At 42.0% G+C, this 21,842-nt stretch overlaps 1 protein-coding gene across 1 annotated transcript in view; it reads right to left on the bottom strand.

The window, feature by feature from the left end:
* ccnjl (cyclin J-like) overlaps positions 1–16,701 on the bottom strand; it is a 77,246-nt gene extending 60,545 nt beyond the window's left edge. Inside the window, exons 1-2 of the mRNA XM_063053569.1 lie at positions 16,563–16,701; positions 13,664–13,874 (exon numbers count right to left, since the gene is read on the bottom strand). Of these exons, the coding sequence (XP_062909639.1) occupies positions 13,664–13,874; positions 16,563–16,679 (328 nt within the window). The 5' untranslated portion in view covers positions 16,680–16,701. The remainder of the gene's footprint in view (positions 1–13,663; positions 13,875–16,562) is intronic.
* Positions 16,702–21,842: the final 5,141 nt, after the last annotated feature.

Genomic DNA, 21,842 nt, shown 5'->3' with positions numbered 1-21,842 from the left:
ACATCATCCAGTGAAGCTTGCCTGTGACAACTCGCCTTATGGTATAGGTACAATATGTCATATGATATGAGCGATGGAAGTGAACACCCACAGCCTTTACATCATGTTCCCATCCCACTACAGAGGAAAAGTTATGTACCGATTGACAGAGAAGCCTCGAGTCTGGTTTGGAGTGTAAAACGTTTCAACTCGTACCCGCATGGGAGAGTTTACCCTCATTACTGATCATCAACCAGTCTCCATTTTCAATCCACTGAAAAGTGTTCCACTAACAGCAGCAGCATGAATGCAGTGAAGGGCCCTGTTTCTTAGAGGTCTCAATTACAAGGTCAAATTCAAGAGGACGACTAATCATGGAAATGAAGATTGATCATTGCGTTTACCCTGAGAAAAGGAAATGTCCGAAAATTTTACAAAAGTGGACACTCCTCAATGTATTCTCACCCATGCAAATCGAAAGCCTCCCTATTACGACAGAGATGATCCAAAGGAAATCCAGAAAAAAGCCTCAGATCTACATGGCTATCCAAAATGACTGGAATAGACAAAAATTCCAGTTCCCCATTATTACCAGCACCGGAATGAACTTGCCATTGACGGATGTTGCTTTGTGGAGATTGGGAGGTGTTGTATCAACCAAGTTGAGAGCTAAGGTGTTTGAGGAGCTATATGCCAGTCATCCAGGCGTGGTCAAAATGAAAGTCTTGGCTCAAAACTTTGTCTGGTGGCTGGGGATAGATCAACAAATTGAGCAGCTTGCACTATTTGGGATGTCAACACGTCTAGATGCTACCAAAAGCAGTGCTTCTCGATCCCGGAAAATGTCCTGATTGCCCTGGCAGAGTCTATTGTTAGAGAAGAAAAGTTTCCAGAGCTGTCAGAGGCACTTCCTGTAAACTCAGGATCAACTCCTACAACCAGCAAAGGAGGAGGCCCTAGAACCTAATATTGTTTCACAGCCACAAGTCTCTCCTGGCAAGCAGAGTGATTTCCCCCACCACCCCCAGGTCAGGAAAGGCGTTATCCCACAAGTGTAAGAAATCCTCCACAGCAATTAAATATTTAGGCCTGAATGGAACAATTTAAAATTGACTGTGTTTTGGATACGTATGTAGTAATTAGATAGATAGATAGATAGATAGATAGATAGATAGATAGATAGATAGAGAGTTAGTTATAGGAATGATGTTGGAAGGAATGTGTATTTAATATTTCAGTAATATTTGACTAATATTGTAAACCTTGTTTAAGCATTCTTTATTTACATAATTCATTACAAGTGATATGTAAAAGTACATGAATACAAGCTGTTATTACGCTATCATAAGTGGGTGCCTCACTAAAGTAAAATGAAGCGTACACGAGTTGCCCATCTCCTGTGCTTTGCTTTCGATTAGTTTTTGGATTTACAAAACATAACACAGCCTAATAAATCTTTCCACAAATGTACGTTCCAAGTCAATGCAGTAAATCTACACTGCACCAAATTCTATCTGCATACAACACCTCATTACACCAGTTTCTGAGCATAACATAGGCATTATGTCCTCTAAGAATTCAATTGGGTAAATGCTATTTTCATATATTGAGAGTGGCCTAACACACTTAATGAAGCTGTCCTCGGATACCCAGGTGATACACTGCACATCATCCTTTGGTGGCAAGACCAAAACTACCTCATGTAGTCTTTCCGAAACGCTGCATAGCTGCAGTAAAAGATCCTAGTTTTTCTTTACAATAAAGACCAACATACCATTTGCTTTTAATTTACCACTATGTCTGCATGAAGCATCCTGTGTTTCATGTATGAGTACTACCAAATCCCTCTATATTTAAGCATTTACTAGCTTTTGAACATTTAAATATATTCTGTTTCCCTGTTCTTTGGACCTCAATGAATAAACCCATCTTTCCTCAAACTTTAATCCAGCTACCATTTATTTACCCATCACTTAATGTGTATAATGTTTTTCACAGACCCTCTTCCTCATGACTCATTTTGTCATCTGGCTTTATAAACTGAAAAGCAAGTCAATTCCCACCTGTAAAGCATGGGGAGACATGGAAACATTGATATTTCTAGAAACATGCCTTCTGGGCACAAGTGTTTGGAAAAATAACTGATCATATCCCATCTGCACAGCTGAAACTTTCAGACAGAGACTCTAGTAAACAAAACAGACAAACTGTTAACTTGGATATTCCGAAGATGTAATAAAACATTATCAGGTAGAATTTTCGAACAATACTGAATCATAACCGAGCTGATTTGGCATATCATCCATAAGATATAGGAGCAAAATTAGGCCATTTGGACCATTAAATCTGCTCTAGCATTTGATTGCAGGTCATTTATTTTCCCTCTCAACTCTTTCTACCTCCTTCTCCACCATCGGGAAAAGGTACTCTAGCATAAAAGCCAGGAGCAACAGGCTCCAGGACAACTTCTTCCAGCAGGCCATTCATGCTGAAACAACTGTATTTCTATGTTATATTGCCTATCCTGTTGTACATACTATTTATTATAAATTACTATATACTGCACATTGCACATTTAGATAATCATAGTCATATTTTATTGATCCTGAGGGAAATTGAGTTTCGTTACAGTTGCACCAACCAAGAATAGAGTATAAATATAGCAATACAACAAACATATATAGCAAATATAGCAACAGATGGAGAAATAAAGATTTTTAATCCTCATGTATATGAAGGATGCAAGTAATAAAGTCAATTCAATTCAAATCTCTGCAATATTTGACGCCCTTACTAATCAAAAACCTATCAACCTCTGCTTTAATATAGTCAATGATTTGGCCTCATCATCTGTGGAAATGAATTCCACAGATTCACCATACTCTGGCTAAAGAAATTCCTCCTCATGACTGTTCTAAAAAGATGTCCTTCAATTTTGAGGCTGTATCCTCTGGTCCAAGGACTCTCCCACTATTTAAAACATCTTCCCCATGTCTACTCTATCCAGGCCTTTCAATATTTGGAGATTTCAATGAGATCTCCTCTTTCTTCCGAACTCCAGCAAGTGCAGACCCAGAGCTAAGAAACGCAACAAAAGGAATTCTGCAGATGCTGGAAATTCAAGCAACACACATCAAAGTTGCTGGTGAACGCAGCAGGCCACGCAGTATCTCTAGGAAGAGGTACTGCTGAAGGGTCTCGGCCTGAAATGTCGACTGTACCTCTTCCTAGAGATGCTGCCTGGCCTGTTGCGTTCACCAGCAACTTTGATGTGTGTTGCCAGAGCTAAGAAACACTTGTTTTAACCCTTTCATTCCCAGTGTCATTCTTGTGAACCTCCTACCTTGGGTATGGGGACCCAAAACTGCTCACAGTACTCCAAATTGTGATTTGGCCAAAAACTTCTGAAGCCACAGCATTATATTCTTTCTTTTACATTCTAATCCTCTTCAAATGAATAGCAACTTTGCATTTGCTTTCCCTACTGCCACCTCAACCTACAAGTTAACCACTAGGGAATGCTACATTAGGACTCCAAGTCCCTTTACATTTCCGATTTCTGAATTCTTTTGCCATTTAGAAAAAAGTCTACCCCCTTATTCCTTCTACCAAAATGCATGACCTTACATTTCCCTACACTGTATTCCATCTGGCACTTCTTTGACCATTCTAATCGGTCCAAGTTCTTCTGCAGATCACCTGCTCCTCCACCTACCTTCATATCATTGACAAACTTGGACACTGACCCATCAATTCCATCACCCAGATGATTAACATAGAACATGAAAAGTTGCAGACCCATTACCAACGCCTGTGGACTACTAGTCACTGGCAAACAGAAAAAGCCCCCTATATTCCCGCTCTTTCCTTTCTGCCAGTCAGTCAATCCTCTATCCATGCTAGTATCTTTCCTGTAATATCATGTGCTCTTACCTTGTTTAGCATCCTCCTGTGCAATTACCTTGTCAAAGGCCTTCTTAAAATCTAAACATCCAGTGACTCTCCTTTGTCTATGTTAGGGCATATTTTGATGATGCAATATAGCAAAATTAATTTCTATAGCAACCAACTAGCTATAGTAATCAGTCAACGTTTCAGGCCAAGACTCTTCTTTTCCATAGATGCTGCCTGGCCTGCTGAGTTTCTCCAGTATTTTGTGTGTGTTGCTTTGGATTTCCAACAGCTGAAGATTTTCTCGTGTTTGTGATATATTTGCATATGCATGAAAGCAATCAACACTCCACTGACCTCCAGAGACATGAATACAACTCGGAGACAATGATAACTAACACTCATTTTCAGCAAACCACACAAAATGCTGGAGGAACTCAGCAGGCCAGGCAGCATCTATGGAAAAAAGCAGTTGACGTTTTGGGACGAAACCTTTTGGCAGGATTGGAGAAAAAAAGCTGTGGAGTAGATTTGAAAAGTGGGGGGGGGAGGTAAGAGAGAAACATCAGGCAACAGGTGAAACTTGGAGGGGGAGGGATGAAGCAAAGAGCTAGGAAGTTGATTGGTGAAATAGACAGAAGGTCATGGAAGAAAAAAAAGGGGGGGTGGGGGGAGCAGCACCAGAGGGAGCCAATGGGCAGGCAAGGAGATAACACAAGAGGGAAAAAGGTATGGGAAATGGTGAAGGGAGTGGGGGAGGCATTACTGGAAGTTTGAGAAATCAAATTTTATGCCATCAGGTTGGAAGCTACCCAAAAGGATTATAAGGTGTTATTCCTCCAACCTAATTGTGGCTTTATCCCAACAGTGGAGGAGACCATGAATAGACACATCGGAATGGGAAAGGGAAGTGGAATTAAAATAGGTGGCCACTGAGAGATCTGGCTTGTTCTGGTGGACAGAGCACAGATGCTCGGCGAAGTGGCCTCCCAATCCACGTCCGGTCTCACCGATATACAGGAGGCCACACAGGGAGTACTGAACACAGTATATGACACCAACAGACTCACTGGTAAAGTGTGGCCTCACCTGGAAGGACTGTTTGGGTCCCTGAATGGTAGTGTTTCTCTGTCACCCCCCCCCCACCCCACCTCTCCAATCTACTCCTCAGCTTTTTCCCTCCAGTACTGCCAAAGGGTTTCGGCCCGAAATGTTGACTGCGCTTTTTTCCATAGATGCTGCCTGGCCTGCTGAGTTGCTCCAGCATTTTGTGTGTATTGCTCGTATTTCCAGCGTCTGCAGATTTTCTCGTTTGTAACACTCATTTTGGGTGAGTTAGTGGGAAGATCCAGATATTTGAAGAATTATATGTAACTCAAAAAAAGCATTATGAGGGCATTATAACTATAGAAATTGTCCTGTTACCTTTGTTCCTTCACATATAAAACTGTGCTGTAACGTTGGACCAGGGAGCCTCTCTCTCAAGAGTAACTCCAAAGGCTCATGTGTGTCCTGAATAAAGTCTTCATATCTACCAGCTGCATCCCTCTGGTGGCTTTGTTAACAGTAACGACATTTGAGGGCTCTTCCGGGATACATTCATTACCCATCACGTGGCCAGTGATCATTAGCACTCACATTTGGATCTGTTCAGGTCAGTGAATGCGGGATCACAGTGTATCACAAGTACAGTTGAGAGTTGAACTAGTAGATATAAAAATAGTGTGGTGTGTATGTGTGCATGAGTTTGTGCTTATGTAAGAGACAAGACATTTTTGTGTAATTTGGTGAGACACGGCCACCACTTGTGAAGGATGGTTTCTGACCATTCGGGACACCAGTGGGGTGCATGTATACTTGTTTGGTGAAACTGTATAGTAGCAGACTTGTTAGTGTGTTTTAAAAGTAAGTTTGTAACCTTGGTGTAATGGCTTTAAATGCAAAGGGATAGAACAGGCATAACGAGTTCAGACATGCACAATTGGCAGATGGCAGAGTACATACTGTATGGTTCTAAGTACTGTACGCACTGTTTGATATTTATCCATCATTTATATTTTCCTCAGAGTGGGAATTAGTGTGGAGATGTTTGAGGGAGATGTTATACCCATCTAGCGGGATGGCACTTATCAAAGTCAGGCAACATCAGGTCGCAAGCCAGCCCTTGATCTTGATTACAGCCATCCATAAGCCCTGGGAAGAAGCAGCGCACTTTGTCAGAGCTGCCCACGCATAAAGTCTGGCACAAGCTTGAGGAAATGACTGAAGTTCACCAGGTGCACCCCAAAGATATACATGTGCAGGTAAAATCAAAAAGTCCAAGGAATATATGGGACAGTATGGCCCAGGGAGTGCAGGATGGTACATGGGCAACTACTGGGAAAGCCAGCAATGAACAGAGATATTGCTTCTTTAAAGGGGAAGTGAGGCAGCGACTGGGGGGAGGGGAGAGTAACTGGAGAACGAAAATGTCAGTGGTTCAGAAAGCTGATGAGCCAGCCTTGGATTATGCAGGATGTAAATATTGAGCGTCTAACTATTCAGGGTTGGATAATCAAGGGAGGGATGACCATTAACTCAGCCCACCATGAAGCTTTAGATTTGGGGATAGTGGTCAGATCGATCTACTCTCTGATAGTATCACAGGTGGTGAGATAGACTAGATAAGGGGGAAGAGAAATCAAAGTAACTGTAGTGGATGTAGCGACTGTGACGTCACACGGGACTTGCTTTGTGTGTCAGCAATCAGGGCACCTAGCAAAGCACTGCTGGAATAGGTGGAGGGTAAGGGAGGTGATTTCATACAGCTGCAGCTTCTCAGACCATGGCTGGAGGATGTGTCCTGAAAAGGGCAAAGCATGAGAACCAATCACCAAAGCAGGCAGAATCCACAGCAGCGCCCTCTCTTTCTGATTGAACTACTGACCAAATTATAGAGCTGGTGAGGTCAGACCAACGGCTGACAGCAGCTTCCATTGCCAGTACATCCATAGATGTACACAAGAGGCTTATTAGGGGACTGGAAATGTGAAATGTTAGTGGACACCAGAATTACCAGAAGTTGGAGAATTCTATGTTCATACCAAGGTAATTCCCTCCCCCTCCCCCAGCTACCTACCATCTCCCTTATGGTTCCGCCTCCTTCTACTACCCATTGTGTTTTCCCCTATTCTTTCTTCACCTTTCCTATCACCTCCCCGCCTCCCTTCCCCCACCCCTTTATTTTTCCCCTTACTGGTTTTTCACCTGGAACCTACCAGCCTTCTTCTTCCCACCCTCCCCCCACCTTCTTTATAGGGCCTCTGCCCCTTCCCCCTACAGTCCTGACGAAGGGTTCCGGCCCGAAATGTCGACTGATCGTTTTCACGGATGCTGCCCAACCTGCTGAGTTCCTCCAGCGTGTTGTGAGTGTAGGGATGTGTTCTTGAGGGCTTCCTAAATGTTTCATCTGTAATTTATTCACATTTTCATACCAACACGACACAAAAGCAGCACCACAAGGCAACATTCGTATTATATTTCATCAATTTAAGGTAATATTCAATGTAGTAAATCAGAGAAAGTTAACATACTAGGGTGTACAGTACAGTACTCACCAACAGTGGCAGGTGTGTTCGCTCCGGGAGATGAGTGGCTGTTGTGGTGTCGGGCAGCTTTACATGGATGAGGTGGATGGTTGTGTGTCATCAGGATCATCAAGGACAGCAAGGGGTGAGGGAAGACTCACAGAACTCTCAGTACCACCGGCAGCAGATGACGACACCGGTTTGAAGAAAGTGGTGAGGGTTGTTTGCTTAGCAACATTTTGTTTTTCAGCATAAATTTGCTTGTAGGGAAGAAGGCTTGACTGCAGGGAATGACTGAAATGCTGACTCCGTTCTAAACTTGGGTCCATGTCCATCGTCATTTGTGCCAAGTTTTCCGCAGCCTTAAAAAATTCTGCCAGTTGCTTCAGAGTGGAAGACCTGACCTCTTTCCAGGATTCATCAATGTTGTTGATGGCATGTCTAATGTTGAAGGACTTCCACCATTCCCTCACTGTTGGTAAACTCCCGGGATTTTCAAAATCGTCTGTTGCTTGCAGCATCTGAGAGACAGTTCGCCGTAAAAAATACGCCTTGAATGTGGATATCACACCTTGGTCAAGTGGTTGAATCAGCGATGTTGTGTTAGGTGGCAGGAAACGCACTGTTGTGTTAGGATGAATGCTGTCCAAATGTTTAGGATGGGCTGGCGCATTGTCAAGCAACAAAAGAACTTTAAAGGCAAGATTCTGCTCCCAGCAGTAGCGTTTAGCCTCAACCGCAAAATGATTAGCAACACCAATCTTCAAAGATTTGACCAGTGACCCATGCTTCCTTGTTAGCTGCCCAGTGGACAGGAAGCATATTCTTACTCAAGGGGGTTTAGTGAATGGTAAACTAAGAGAGGCTTCATCTTAGTCTCCTTCGGCATTGGAACACATAAGCAAAGTCAATCTATCCTTTGCTGTCTTGAAACCTGACAGTTTTTTCATCCTTACTTATGTAAGTGCGTTTCGGCATACGCTTCCCAAAAAAAGCCCGGTCTCATCTGCATTAAACACCTGCTTTGGTGTGCTGCCTAACTCAGCTACCATAGCCTGCAACTGCACAGGGTAGCGTCCCAGAGCTGTGTTGCCTTCACCTGAAGCCGCCGTTTATAATTTCCAACTTTTTCTTCCAAGTGTTAAAGCGGTTCTCTGCCGCTTGGCTGATGGCCCAGGACTTGACATCAGACGCTTAGGAGGCATAGTTAAATATTTCAAGCACAAAATCAGTGCACCGTTAAGTAAAAACACAAAAGTTTAAGAGCGCAAAATAGCCCATCCATGCATTGCCAAAACCAATGTCAGACTGGCGGGAGTGAGACTGTGAGGTGTGCGCATGTGACTTGTATTGGCGGGAAAGCAGTGCTCCTCACATAACTGAGGTTTGGATGCATGTAAGGAGATGTTGGTAGAAATAGGTTCCTAGCATAACTGTGAATCTGCATTGTCTGAAGATGCATATAACGAGGATAGGGTGTATTTGGAAAATTGCATGTAATTCAAAAGAAGCATTATGAAGGCATTGTAACCATAGTTACCATTACCATTGTTCCTTAACATATAAAAATATGTTGTAATGTTGAATAGGGAAGCCTCTCTCTCAAGTGACTCCAAAACCTGTTAGCTCATGTGGTCCCAAATAAAGACTTCTATCTACCAGCTGCACCTCTCCCGTGGCTTTGTTCATAGTCACAATAGTCTATTCTGCTTGTTATTTCCTCAAATAATTCCACAGATTTGTCAGCCAAGATTTCTCCTTGAGGAAACCATGCTGACTTTGGGCTAAATACCCTGAAACCTCACCCTTAATAACAGATTCTAATATCTTACCAACCACTGAAGTCAAGCTAATTGGTCTATAATTTCTCTTTTGCCTCACTCCCTTCTTAATTAGTGGAGTGACATTTGTGATTTTCAAGCCTCCATAACCATTCCAGCATCTAATGATTCTTGAAAGATCATTACTAATGACTCCGCAATCTCTTCAGCCACCTCTTTCCGAACACGGATATATTCCTACAGGTGACTTATCTACCATCAGACCTTTCATTTTCCCAAACATACTTCCTTATTAATTGCAACTACACTCACTTCTGCCCCTTCACTCTCTTGAATTTCTTCCACAGAAAACACAAAATACTTATTCAGTTCGCCTCCATTCTTTTAAACCCCATTACTGTCTTTTACTTTCAGATCTAACAGAACTTTTGGTATCCTCTTTTAATTTATTAGCCACCTTAATTTTATATTTAATCTTTTTTCTCCTTATTTTTAGTTGCTTTCTTAGTGGGTTTTTAAGCTTCCCACTAGCTTCCCACTATTTTTTTTTGCTATATTGAATATGCTTTTTTTGATTTATCCAATGCATTGCTGCAATGTAGGAATAAGATTTAATGCACTGGTCAGAGCCACAGAGATTCCATCAAGATGCAGAGTGAATCAACCAGTAAGCAGGATGGACTGATTATGAATCCTGCCTGAAAACTATCCAAGGACCAAATTTGGTTGCAATGACCACTTTGTCTAAACTTGGAAGGCTTGCAGTGAACTATTCTCTCCCCACTTAATATCTTCACGACGGATATAGAAGGTGTCATAAGCAAAATGGCATGATTGTTTGAATCTCTCAGCCAAATGGATTTCCTGTTAGTAATATCATTAAATTAATAATGTATCTCAGAAACAGCTGGGGGGGAGGGGGGAGGGAACTCTAGGAGTTTCTCCTCGGTAGACACTTGGTCTAGTAAGGAAATCCAGTAACAACATTAAATTAAAACTAGACTATTAACTAAAGTCTGGAAGCAACTTTTTTTTTCAAAAAAACACAGGAGGTACACGAACCAATCTCTGTCAGCAGACATAATGGATTATATACGAGAGAAACAGATAAATGACCAAGCATGTTCAAGTAGGTCAAAAGGCTGGCTGCTGTTACAATGTTAATGTAAATGTATAGATGTCAATATAGATATGGGCTGAAAAATGACAAGCCCTTTACCAATGACAATTACACCAGAATTTCTGTCATTATCTCAGAATTATAATCATATCCTTTTCTTTCACCAGTATTAAACAGCAGAAATGTGCTAAAAGCAAAGGCACCTTTATTTTCGTAGCAGGTTAAGGTGGTTCAGCTTGCCACCAGACACAAACCAACTTCCACAGGTGTACTGTACTGGTTGCAACATGATCTGGTATGGCAATTCAAATGCACAGGAATGTGAGAATGCGCAGAAAGTCATGGATTCTGCCCAACGTATCACAAGCACATCCCTCTCCACCATTGTTAGTACATACCAAAGAGATGTTACCCATCTATCAAAGATCCTCACCAGGCAGGCTGTTTTTGCAGCTACCATCAGAAAGGAGGTACAGAATACTGAAGACTCACACCATCAAGTTCTAGGACAGTTACTTCTCTTCAACCATTAAGTTCATGAACCAACCCATATCACTAGTTCAGCAACACGCTGACCACTTTGCACAAAAATTGACCTTTATTTGTTCCAATTGTGCTCTTTCTTGTAAAAGTTGGGACAGAATATTTTTAATTTGTTTTTTTCCCCTTCTGAATGCTTTATCAATTGTGACGCTATGTTCTTGTAATGAGCAATGAAAAATTTACTTGCACTGGTATCTATACTTGTGCATACAACAATAAATCTGACTTTGACTGTCTTTAGAATGACCTTGTCCACACACAGATTTCAGCATGCATGGCTCCTGTGCTCCTCAGATGCCAGGAAGGACTTAATGCTATTGGTGAAAACTGCTACAACAAAAATTGCTAAGTGGGCATTAATGCAAAATATTTTTAAAAAGTAGTAACATTTTCTTTTATTAAGCTTGCAATAATGATAAAAAGGAAACTAAACTGCTTCAACTGAATTATCCCTCTAACTAAATCTTTTTTCCCCTGAAGAAATCTTTCCCAATATAAACATAACTCCTTAAATTATAGTGTCAAATCATATAGCCTATTCTTGTTCCAAAAGAAATTCTTTTCCCTTCTTTCACTCATTAAGAAAGTGTAGATGCTGCATTCAAATAAATCAATAAATTTGGAATTACAATTTATTTTCTTACAATTAATGACACATTTCTGTATCATCTCCTTTCAATTTTACTCAATACAAATTCAGAAAATCAGAAAATGTTTCCACAGTACTTCCTTGTTCTCCATGCCCTCCCACGGGTCTCAATCCTGCAAATCTTTACAATTTAGCAAAATAATCATTAAAAAATAACTTAAACTTTAAAGATTTTTTTTAAATTAAAATGTTAAAAATACTTTGCAAGCCACTCAATAGACTGATGCTTCAGCCTAAATACTTTTGAGTGAAAGCAATGGCATCCAGGAAACTGTTGGGACAAGACTAGAAAACTCTTAATTTATTTCCCTGTTTGTACAAATTAGCTACCCCCAAGTACAGCAACAGCACACATAACTTGCTTTTCGATAGCACCTTTCATGTCAAAGCATTTCAAATAATTGTGCAGCCAAAGTACTTTTTGAAGTATAATCAATATTCTAAAGGAGGAAAATGCAAATAGCCAATTTGTGCACAGCAAGGAACCACAATGATAATGAGATAAATCAAAAAATCTGTTTTGAGCAAATTGGCTAGAAATAATTGCTAAACTAACAGAAATTCAGTTACTCTTTTTCCAGAAGTTTGAAGGAACATATTGTCCACCCAAACAGCCATAGGCTTATCTAATTCAAAAGATAGCAGAGCTGGCATTTCCTCAGTGTCACAGTGTTAATTTATATTATTGCTATATTAAAACGCTGAATTTTGGCTTAAACCCAGAACGTTCTGATTTTGAGCTAAGGCCAAATTGATGGAAGAGTTTTAAACACTGGATTAGGGAAGTTTGGCCCATGTCCGCAGCTGTATGAAGGACATTAGGAAGATCAAGAAATAAATTGCTACTATGGCTAAATATCCAGACACATAACGTACATTCACACATAGGTACAGACTAAATTTTAGGACAATGAAACAGTTAAAAACTATAGAATAACTTTAAGAGGGAAGGGTGGAGATGAGACTGGGGTGAGCAATTGAGAAAAAGACAGCAAGAAAAATCCAGATACTCAGTCAAATTATTTGCCATAAATCTCAAAATGATTTTGTATCAATTTTCAAAAAATTTTCAACTTAAGCCAACAGCATTTCTAGGCAATTTTACATGAATCATAGCACGAATATCGTTCAAGTAGAGTGTAATAACATACTGGATTTTATTTTAAATTCTCCTGACTTTACTATCTTTTATTACAAATTGCACAAAGGTATGCATTTGAATTACCCGTTTATTGTTGGTGTAAATCGATTTGAACACTGCACTGATAATCTAAACCCCCGCTAACTTGATTTAATTTCACTGCAGAATGCTCCAGAAGACACTGGACTTAAGAGTGTTTTCTGTAGACAGCTCTGTCAATGGCACACAAATCTTGCCGATTCCCTCTGCTAAATGATTAAAAGTTCTATCTAAACAGAAGTCAAGCAACATAGATGGAAAAACAGCCAGTGGAGTCAGTCTGGTAGCTGCAATGCAAATACATCCAAAATGATGCAACAGATTGGATGTCACAGTGTTTCCCATAAAATGCAAGCACTGGTTAGGGTCAGTTGCACGCAAAGAAATGGGCCCTCTATCTGAACGTATCCATGTCGACTTTTTTTTGCCTATGTACACTAATCCTATTTAGCCATATTAGGACCACATCCTTCTATGCTTTGTCTTTTTAAGTGTCTGTCTAAATACCTCTTAAATGTAGGTTAAAAGGGTAAAGGAACATAATTGAACATGACTACTTCTGCTACCATACCATTGCTAAAGGAAAAAAATTAGCACAGTCACTCCACCGCAAAAAAAAGTTCAAGTTAAAAAGTTGAAAAATCTAAGTTTTAAATTTTTAAACAAGATGATCCTCATTTTCCAGAAGGTTAGAAACCTTAGAGTTACAAGTTAGTAGTTTTATGTTTAAAGACTCTTAAAATGAATTAGGTGCTCCAATGTCATACATTCACATATAAATTGCTCATGATTCAGAAAGGCATATATATGAAATGAAAATTCCTTGCATCATCCACACAGATCAACTGCTTCTTCATTATAAATTAACAGATTTATAATATGGTAGTTCCAGAGCCCAGAAACAATTTTCAAAACTAAAACTTAACTCAGCCCAATTAGAAGAATCATACTTACTAGCTAGAAGGAGACAAGAAAGGGCAATGACATAAAGTTGCTTTGCTGCAACATCGTAGTGGTCCATGAAGAGATCTAGTAAGTAAACAGCGAGGTGACGTGCTGTGGGGCATAGCTGGTAGCGATTGCTCAGAATGGCGAGGAGGTCAGCAAAATAGCGGCGCAAGCCAATCTGTGGTGAATGAGCCTTGTAGACAGGCAGCTTCAGTTCCTATACACACAATGCAAAAGAGCAGGGAAAAGAAAAGACAGCGTCAAGTGTGTGCGTCTTGACAGAAAGAATACCTAGAAACTCTCGCTTACCACCTGCTAGTATGGTCTGGCTGCTTAGCAACAAAGTACAATTTTAAAAAATACAGAACAGTTGTCAGCATAGGATTTAGACAAGGAAGGAAAAAAATTGCAAAGCACAGCCAGTCATTGGGAGGTGTGTCATTGTGGTAGGAAAACCTCACAAACCCCCAAGCAGAGTACCAGGGCACGCTCCAGTAAGCTCCAGGCTTTTCAGAGCCTGTGTCAAATGCCACATTTGGCAATGAATGAACAGCTGCATGCTGAGCTTGGTGAAGCCAGAACTTTGATGCTTGCAGGTGACCCTCATTAATGTAAATAAAAAGCCACATTTCAGACAGCAGTCTAACTGGTTGCAATCACACCTAACAGGGCAAAAAAAAATTCACGCTTGCCGTTTGACCCCCTTGCAATTGTTTTCCAGCATCTCTTCAAATTCTATCACCCATTTAGACCTCCTGGTGGGATAAAAAGATGTGCCAAATTGATATTTGTTGTTTTAACAGTTAGCTACTCCTAGTTTACTTTCCTCATGATTTACATTCAAGAACCAAATTGGAATCTCAAAAATGACCAGGTAACATATCCCCCTCAGGAAAATTCAGATTTGAAAATTAAAAATGTTCATTGAATTATACATCAGAGGAAGAAACCTTGTGATGCAAGTGTATCAGATTGCTTTTTAAATAACTAATTTGGCAACTTGCGCTCCAGAGTAAACACTGGAATTAGAAAACTTCATACTGCCCTAAAACAAAAGTTGCAGCCAGTCTTCAAAACATGAGCTACAATACGGTGAATATTTGATTTGGTCTGATATATTTTAAGCAATTTTGAAATCATTTTCTGGGTTTGAAACTTCCACCTCTTGATTGTTTTGAGAAAGTACACACAATGTTGGTTTCTTACTTATAATTTCCCGTGAGGAATGTCAACTTTTCTAGCAAGAGAAAGTAATAGATATATGGACATTCACGGCACAAGCATAAAATTCAGATGACCTCCTTTGGTATGTACAGAAACAAAGCAACAGAAAGGTTATTCTACCTACAATGATGCCACACCTGCAATTTGGGCAGTATTCAAAAAGAATGGAAATGCACAATATCTATACACATTTGTAAATATCAGAGAAAATGCTCATATACTGGGAATGGCTTCAACACCAAAACAGGAACTATAACTTTGAACATGGAAGGCACAGTTCTTCAGAAAGGTTTCAGCAAAAATAAATAGTACATGTTAATTTATAGATTATATTATGGCAATCAAATTCCTCTTACAACAGAGGTTTCCTATGAATAGCTTGCCTCTAAAAAAACGGCACTGGCATGGAAACAGCTGTAGATTTGCTTCCCACTACCTCACTACTTCTTTTAAAATAACTTTTTTTTGCACTACATATATACACACACACTTAATGTAAGTTTTTTCCCTCTATATTTAACATGTATTTCACTGTACTGCTGTAGCAGAGTCAATGAATTTCACAACATATGCTGGTGATATTAAACCTGATTCTGAAATCATTCCTTTCTTACTTCAGTCCTGACTCAATGCAGCAACTGAGTCCAAAACCAAACATGATAACTAGAATGTTCTGCTATTGTTTGCACAACAAAAGATAAAGAATTGCTGAGTAGCATCCAATTAATTTTTTTTTGGAGGGGAGTGACTAATATAAAATAGACAATATTTCAATATTCATTTCAACAAAAAAATAGCTTCATTAATATTCAATACTTATTTGGAACAACGTGGATTTTTAAAAAATGCTTAATCTTGAAACAAAGTGATTTATATACTTCCAATAACCAATTTGGAGCTCTGTATAGCCAGCTTTGTCATTTTTAAGATTTAAGCTTTTATACACCACCCACAAGCAGAGATCAAAAGTTTCTAAGAACTTGAAGGAAATTGGTGTTCTTATTTTAAAAAGCCAGTAACCAGTATTATGACATCAAATTGTTGTTCACCCCAACATCACCATTTTGCAGTTGTACGAAAGATCCCACCAGAAACATTACATCATGTTCATATTTTTATTATGATTTTGAACTAAACATGCTTTGAAATGTCACTATCCGAGTTCTCAAAAACAAAAAAGTTCTCACAATTCTGATCGGTGATAAACCTAAGCGCAACAGAAACAAGTCTGTTATTTTAATAAAACAAAAGTAACGACTCGATAACATTTCACCCATACCAAACGAACACAATCAGAGGACTTTAAACAACTGGCAGTAGTGGGAAAACCACTGGGTTTAAATAGTTCCTTTTTAAAAACACAATATTCGTTACAAGCTGTGAAGAACTGTTCTAACAAAAAAACGGAATCAAGCACCTTCTCAGCGGCAGAGGGAGGGGGGGGACCTCGAGTTGTGAAACTTTTCAAAGAGACGCACCGAACAAAAGGGACAGTTAAATGGCTCGGGCCGGGGGTGTAGGCGGTTCAATAATAACGGGCCGCCTCACCCGGCTTCTGGCTCAAGACACACAAGCCAAGCCAAGCCAAGCAGGGTCGGGCCCCGCTCCGAAGCTGCTAACCGATGAGCCGGTACCACCCCCACCCACGCCCACGCCCTCCGGCCGAGGTGTAAGCGCAGACCTTTACTCTCAGCGCCTGGTGGATGTCGCCGGCCAGCTGCCCCTTCCACCACTGCTCCTCCGGCTCCATCCTTCCCATCCACACAAAGGGGCCCTTCCGATCCGAGCGCACGGGCATCCGCCAGCGGCCGGGCGATGGGATGGCCGCCCTTCCCCCCCTCCCACCCACCCCACACCCTGCGAGTGGCGGCAAGAAGGGCGCAGAGGACGCAGCTGCTGGCGGCGCACGGACGCCGGACGGACCACCGCCCGGACTTCAGCTCCGAGCGAAGCGCTAGCGGCTGCAGCTCGGGCTGGCCGCCCAACGGCAGACACTGCGCATGCGCCGAGAGCACGCCGCTGGAGGGCGGGGCCAAGAGAAAGGGGCAGGGGCGGGGGGAAGGGCCCCGGGCAAGGGGGCGTGGTCGAGGTGGGGCTATCGGGAGACAGGTACGGTCGAGGGGTGGAGTCACAGGCTCGGCTAGACGTAGGCGGCGGGGCCAGAGACGCGGGTGGGTCCGAAGCGCGCTCGATACAGGCTGTGGGAAAAGGGTAGAGGGGTGGTAGGGCTCCAAACGATGAGGCTGGCAGAGGAGGTCGGTGTACAGAACCCTGGAGACGGAGTGGTGGAGCTGCTGTCTGTCAACTGTAAACAGAATATGCTTAGACAATTCAATAGCTTAGACACTATTTGTGGAGAGAGAGCGAATGTTGACTGGAAAAAGTTAGAAGTGATGCAAGTTAAATGTTGCCGAGAAAGAGACTTTTTTTCACCTGTGGATGCTGGAAATTTGCACAAACTAAAAATACTGAAAGCAGTGGGTCAAGCAGCAGTTGTGGAGAGAAGCGACGCTAACTGGGAGATGTTAGAAAAGGAAAAAGTAGAATAGGAATGAAGAAATGAAAGAATGAAGTTTTGGCTCCATAAAGTGAAAGACCGTAATGGGATGTCCTGCTTCCACCTGAAGGAGTGGACGTGTCTCAGTAAAGCGGTTCTGTGAATTGAACTGTAGATGCTGGAAATTTGTTATGCAAAGTGAAAATGCTGGAAACATTCAGCGGGTCAGCGAACGTCTGTAGAGACAATAATCTGCTGCTGACGGATCAAACAAGATGCTTGGGGAGCTCCGTGGGTCAGGGAACTGCTGCGTAGGGGATGATGGGCAGGCGACGTTTCACTCGGGACCCTTCGCTTGGATTGAAGGATTGTCAGAATAAAGAGGTGAGGCAAATAGTGGAGCAAGAACCGTGATAGTGTTCAAACAAAAGGCAGTGGAGACGAGTTCAGCTGAAGTAATGATGTCTTCAAAGGCAATGGAGATAGCGGTCTGATGATCGTTGGCGTGGCCATAGTCTATGAATGGATACGAGAAAGTTTTGAAAGCTGACGCCTATCGAGTACAGCATCTGACTATCACCTTCGCGCTCTCCTCATCCCGCTGCTCCTGTCTGCCTACCCTACCTCCCTTTCTGATCAGCTTCCATCACCTGCAGACCTTTGACACTCCCAGCCTCTCTCACTATTTCCTCTCTTCCCTCTGCTACCTGCCTATCACACCTCCTTACTTAGATCTGCCTATTTCTTGCCAGCTCGAGTACTTGACCTTTTCCCACACCTCTACACTGGCTAGCACCTCTCTATCTTTTACTCTAGATGTAGAGTCTTGACCTGCAGCCCGGCCATTTTTCTCCGCAGATGCTGCCTGATCCACTGAGTTCCTCCTACTTCTTGTCTCTGGTATGAGTTATTGGTTTACGTGCATGATCTTTGTCAAGTTCTTTTAAGAAAACAGAAAAAAAATCTTAAATGGTAGTGGTTCTAGCATAAAAAATGTGGTGAAGACTGGTAAACTGCAAAAAGATATGTTTGTAAGAGAAGTAAGGGGGCAGGAGATGAACAAAGCCAAGAAGGCTGTGATATGCCAAATCACGGAAGATGAGGCGCTATCTTGGGAACATTCAATCAGCTTCATAGAAATCCGTAAACAGAGGGCAGACTGGAAATGAGATGGACAGTGAAAGTGAAAGGCCATAATGTGATCTCCTGCTTCCAACTGAAGGAGTGGACGTGTCTCAGTAAAGCAGTTCTGTGAATTGTTGTACCCCCTACAACATGCACCCAGAACATTGCAACACAGGAACATCCCCTTCAGCCCAAAAATTCTCAATTCCTGGATTCCTACATTGATTTATGAAGGCCAATATGCCAAAATCTTTCTTTACGACACTCCTCGGTGCCCTAGCTCTCACCGTGTAAGACCTACCCTGGCAGGTCCTCCCAAAGTGCAACACTTCACACTCGTCTGCATTAAATTCCATCAGCTGTTTTCTCAGCCCATTTTTTTCCAGCTGGTCAGGATCCCACTGCAAGCTTTGACAGTCTTCCTCACTAACTACCACGCACCCAATCTTGTGTCATCCGCAAATGTGCAGATCAAGTTAACCATATTATCATCCAGATCGCTGATATAGATGACAAACAACAGACCCAGCACCGATCCCCGCGGGATTCCACTAGTCAAAGGCCTCCAGTCACAGAGGTAACCATCTACCACCATTCTCTGGCTTCTCCTGCAAATCCGATGTCCAATCCAATCCACTACCTTCTTGACCTTCCTCTCATGCGGGCCCTCGTCGAATGCCTTGCTGAAATCCATGTAGACAACATCCACTGCCTTACTTTCATCAACTTTCCTGGTAGCTTCCTCAAAAAAAACTCTGCTAGGGCCTCTGCAGTTTCTGCACTTGCCTCTCACAGGGTCTGAGGGAGCACCTTGTCAGGCCCTGGGGATTTATCCACACTAATTTGCCTCAAGACAGCAAACACCTCCTCCTCTGTAATCTGTATAGCGTCAATGACCTCACTGCTACATTGCCTCATTTCTATAGACTGTCTCACAGTAAATACAAATGCAAAGAAATCTGTGCTAGATCTCCACCATCTCTTTTGGATCCACATATAGATTACTATTCTAATCTTCCAGAGGACCAATTTTGTGCCTTACAATCCTTTTGCTCTTAATATATCTGTAGAAGTCCTTGAGTCGGCATACATATTGGTACCAACGACATAGGCAGGAAAAAGGAGGAGGTCGTGAAAACAGAAGGAAGGAAGTTGAAATGCAGGGCCTCAAAGGTAGTAATCTCGGGATCACTGCCTGTGCCACCGACAGTGAGTATAGGAATAGAGTGAGGTGGAGGATAAATGTGTGGCTGAGGGATTGGAGCAGGTGGCAGGGATTCAGATTTCTGGATCATTGGGACCTCCTTTGGGGCAGGAATGACCTGTACAAAGAGGATGGGTTGTACTTGAATCCCAGGGGGACCAATATCCTGGCAGGGAGGTTTGCAAAAGCTATTGGGAGGAGTTTAAACTAGAATTGCAGGGGGGTGGGAACCAAACTGAAGAGACGGTGGAAGAGACTGTTGGCTCACAAATGGAGAAAGCTTGGAGACAGTGCGAGAGGGTGGATAGGCAGGTGATAGAGAAAGGATGCGCTCAGACCGATAGTTTGAGCTGTGTCTGTTTTACTGCAAGAAGCATCATGAACAAAACGAATAAGCTTAAAGCATGGATCAGTACTTGGAGCTATGATGTTATGGCCATTACAGAGACTTGGGTGGTTCAGGGGTAGGAATGGTTACTTAGAGTGCCAGGATTTAGATGTTTCAGAAAGGACGGGGAGGGAGGCAAAAGAGGTGGGGTGGGTGGCACTGCTGATCAGAGATAGTAACATGGCTATAGAAAAGGAGGAAATCATGGAAGGATTGTCTACTGAGTCTCTGTGGGTGTAATAATAACAGTGTTGTTGTGGTGGGAGATTTTGATTTCCCAAATATTGATTGGCATCTCCCTAGAGCAGGTGGTTTGGATGGGCTGGAGTTTGTTTGTTCAGGAAGGTTTCCTGACACAATATGCAGATAACCCTACAAGAAGAGAGGCTGTACTTGATCTGGTATTGGGAAATGAACCTGGTCAGGTGCCCGGTCTCTCAGTGGGAGAGCATTTTGGAGATAGTGATCACAATTCTATCTCCTTTTCCATAGCATTGGAGAGAGATAGGAGCAGACAAGTTAGGAAAGTGTTTAATTGGAGTAAGGGGAAATATGAAGCTATCAGGCAGAAACTTGGGAACAGGTATTCTCAGGGAAATTAACGGCAGAAATGCAGCAAATGTTCAGGGGATATTTGCGTGGCACTCTACGTAGGTACTTTCCAATGACACAGGGAAATTATGGTAGGGTACAGGAACCCTGGTGTACAAAGGCTGTTGAAAATCTAATCAAGAAGAAAAGAAAAGCTTATGAAAGGTTTAAAAAAAACTAGGTGATGATAGAGACCTAGAAAATTATAAGGCTAGCAGGAAGGAGCTTAAGAATGAAATTAGGAGAGCCAGAAGGGGCCATGAGAAGGCCTTGGCTGACAGGATTAAGGAAAACCCCAAGGCATTCTACAAGTACGTGAAGAGCAAAAAGATAAGACGTGAGAGAATAGGACCAATCAAGTGTGACAGTGGAAAAGTGTGTATGGAACCGGAGGAGATAGCAGAGATACTTAATGAATACTTTACTTCAGTATTCACTACGGAAAAGGATCTTGGCGATTGCAGGGATGACTTACAGCTGATTGAAAAGCTTGAGCATATAGACATTAAGAAAAAGGATGTGCTGGAGGTTTTGGAAACCATCAAGTTGGATAAGTCACCTGGACAGACGAGATGTACTCCAGGCTACTGTTGGAGGCAAAGGAGGAGATTGCTGAGCTTCTGGCAATGATCTTTGCATCATCAATGGGGACAGGAGAGGATCCGGAGGATTGGAGGATTGCAGATGTTGTTCCATTATTCAAGAAAGGAAGTAGAGATAGCCCAGGAAATTATAGACCAGTGAGTCTTAGCTCAGTCATTGGTAAGTTGATGGAGAAGATCCTGAGAGGCAGGATTTATGAACATTTGGAGAGGCATAATATGATTAGGAATAGTTAACATGGCTTTGTCAAAGGCAGGTGGTGCCTTACGAGCCTGATTGAATTTTTTGAGCATGTGACTTAAACATATTGATGAAGCTAGAGTAGTAGGTGTAGTGTATATGGATTTCAGCAAGGCATTTGACAAGGTACCCCATGCAAGACTTATTGAGAAAGTAAGGCAAAGAGTGGTTGTAGACGGGTCATATTCTGCATTAGAGGTCGGTGACCAGTGGTGTGCGTCAGGGATCTGTTCTGAGACTGCTTCTTTTCGTGATTTTTATAAATGATCTGGATGAGGAAGTGGAGGGCTGGGTTAGTAAATTTGCTGATGAC

The sequence above is a fragment of the Mobula hypostoma genome, chromosome 7, assembly GCF_963921235.1.
Source record: "Mobula hypostoma chromosome 7, sMobHyp1.1, whole genome shotgun sequence".
Taxonomy (NCBI): Eukaryota; Metazoa; Chordata; class Chondrichthyes; order Myliobatiformes; family Myliobatidae; genus Mobula; species Mobula hypostoma.
This window is presented reverse-complemented; position numbering and strand designations above follow the sequence as displayed.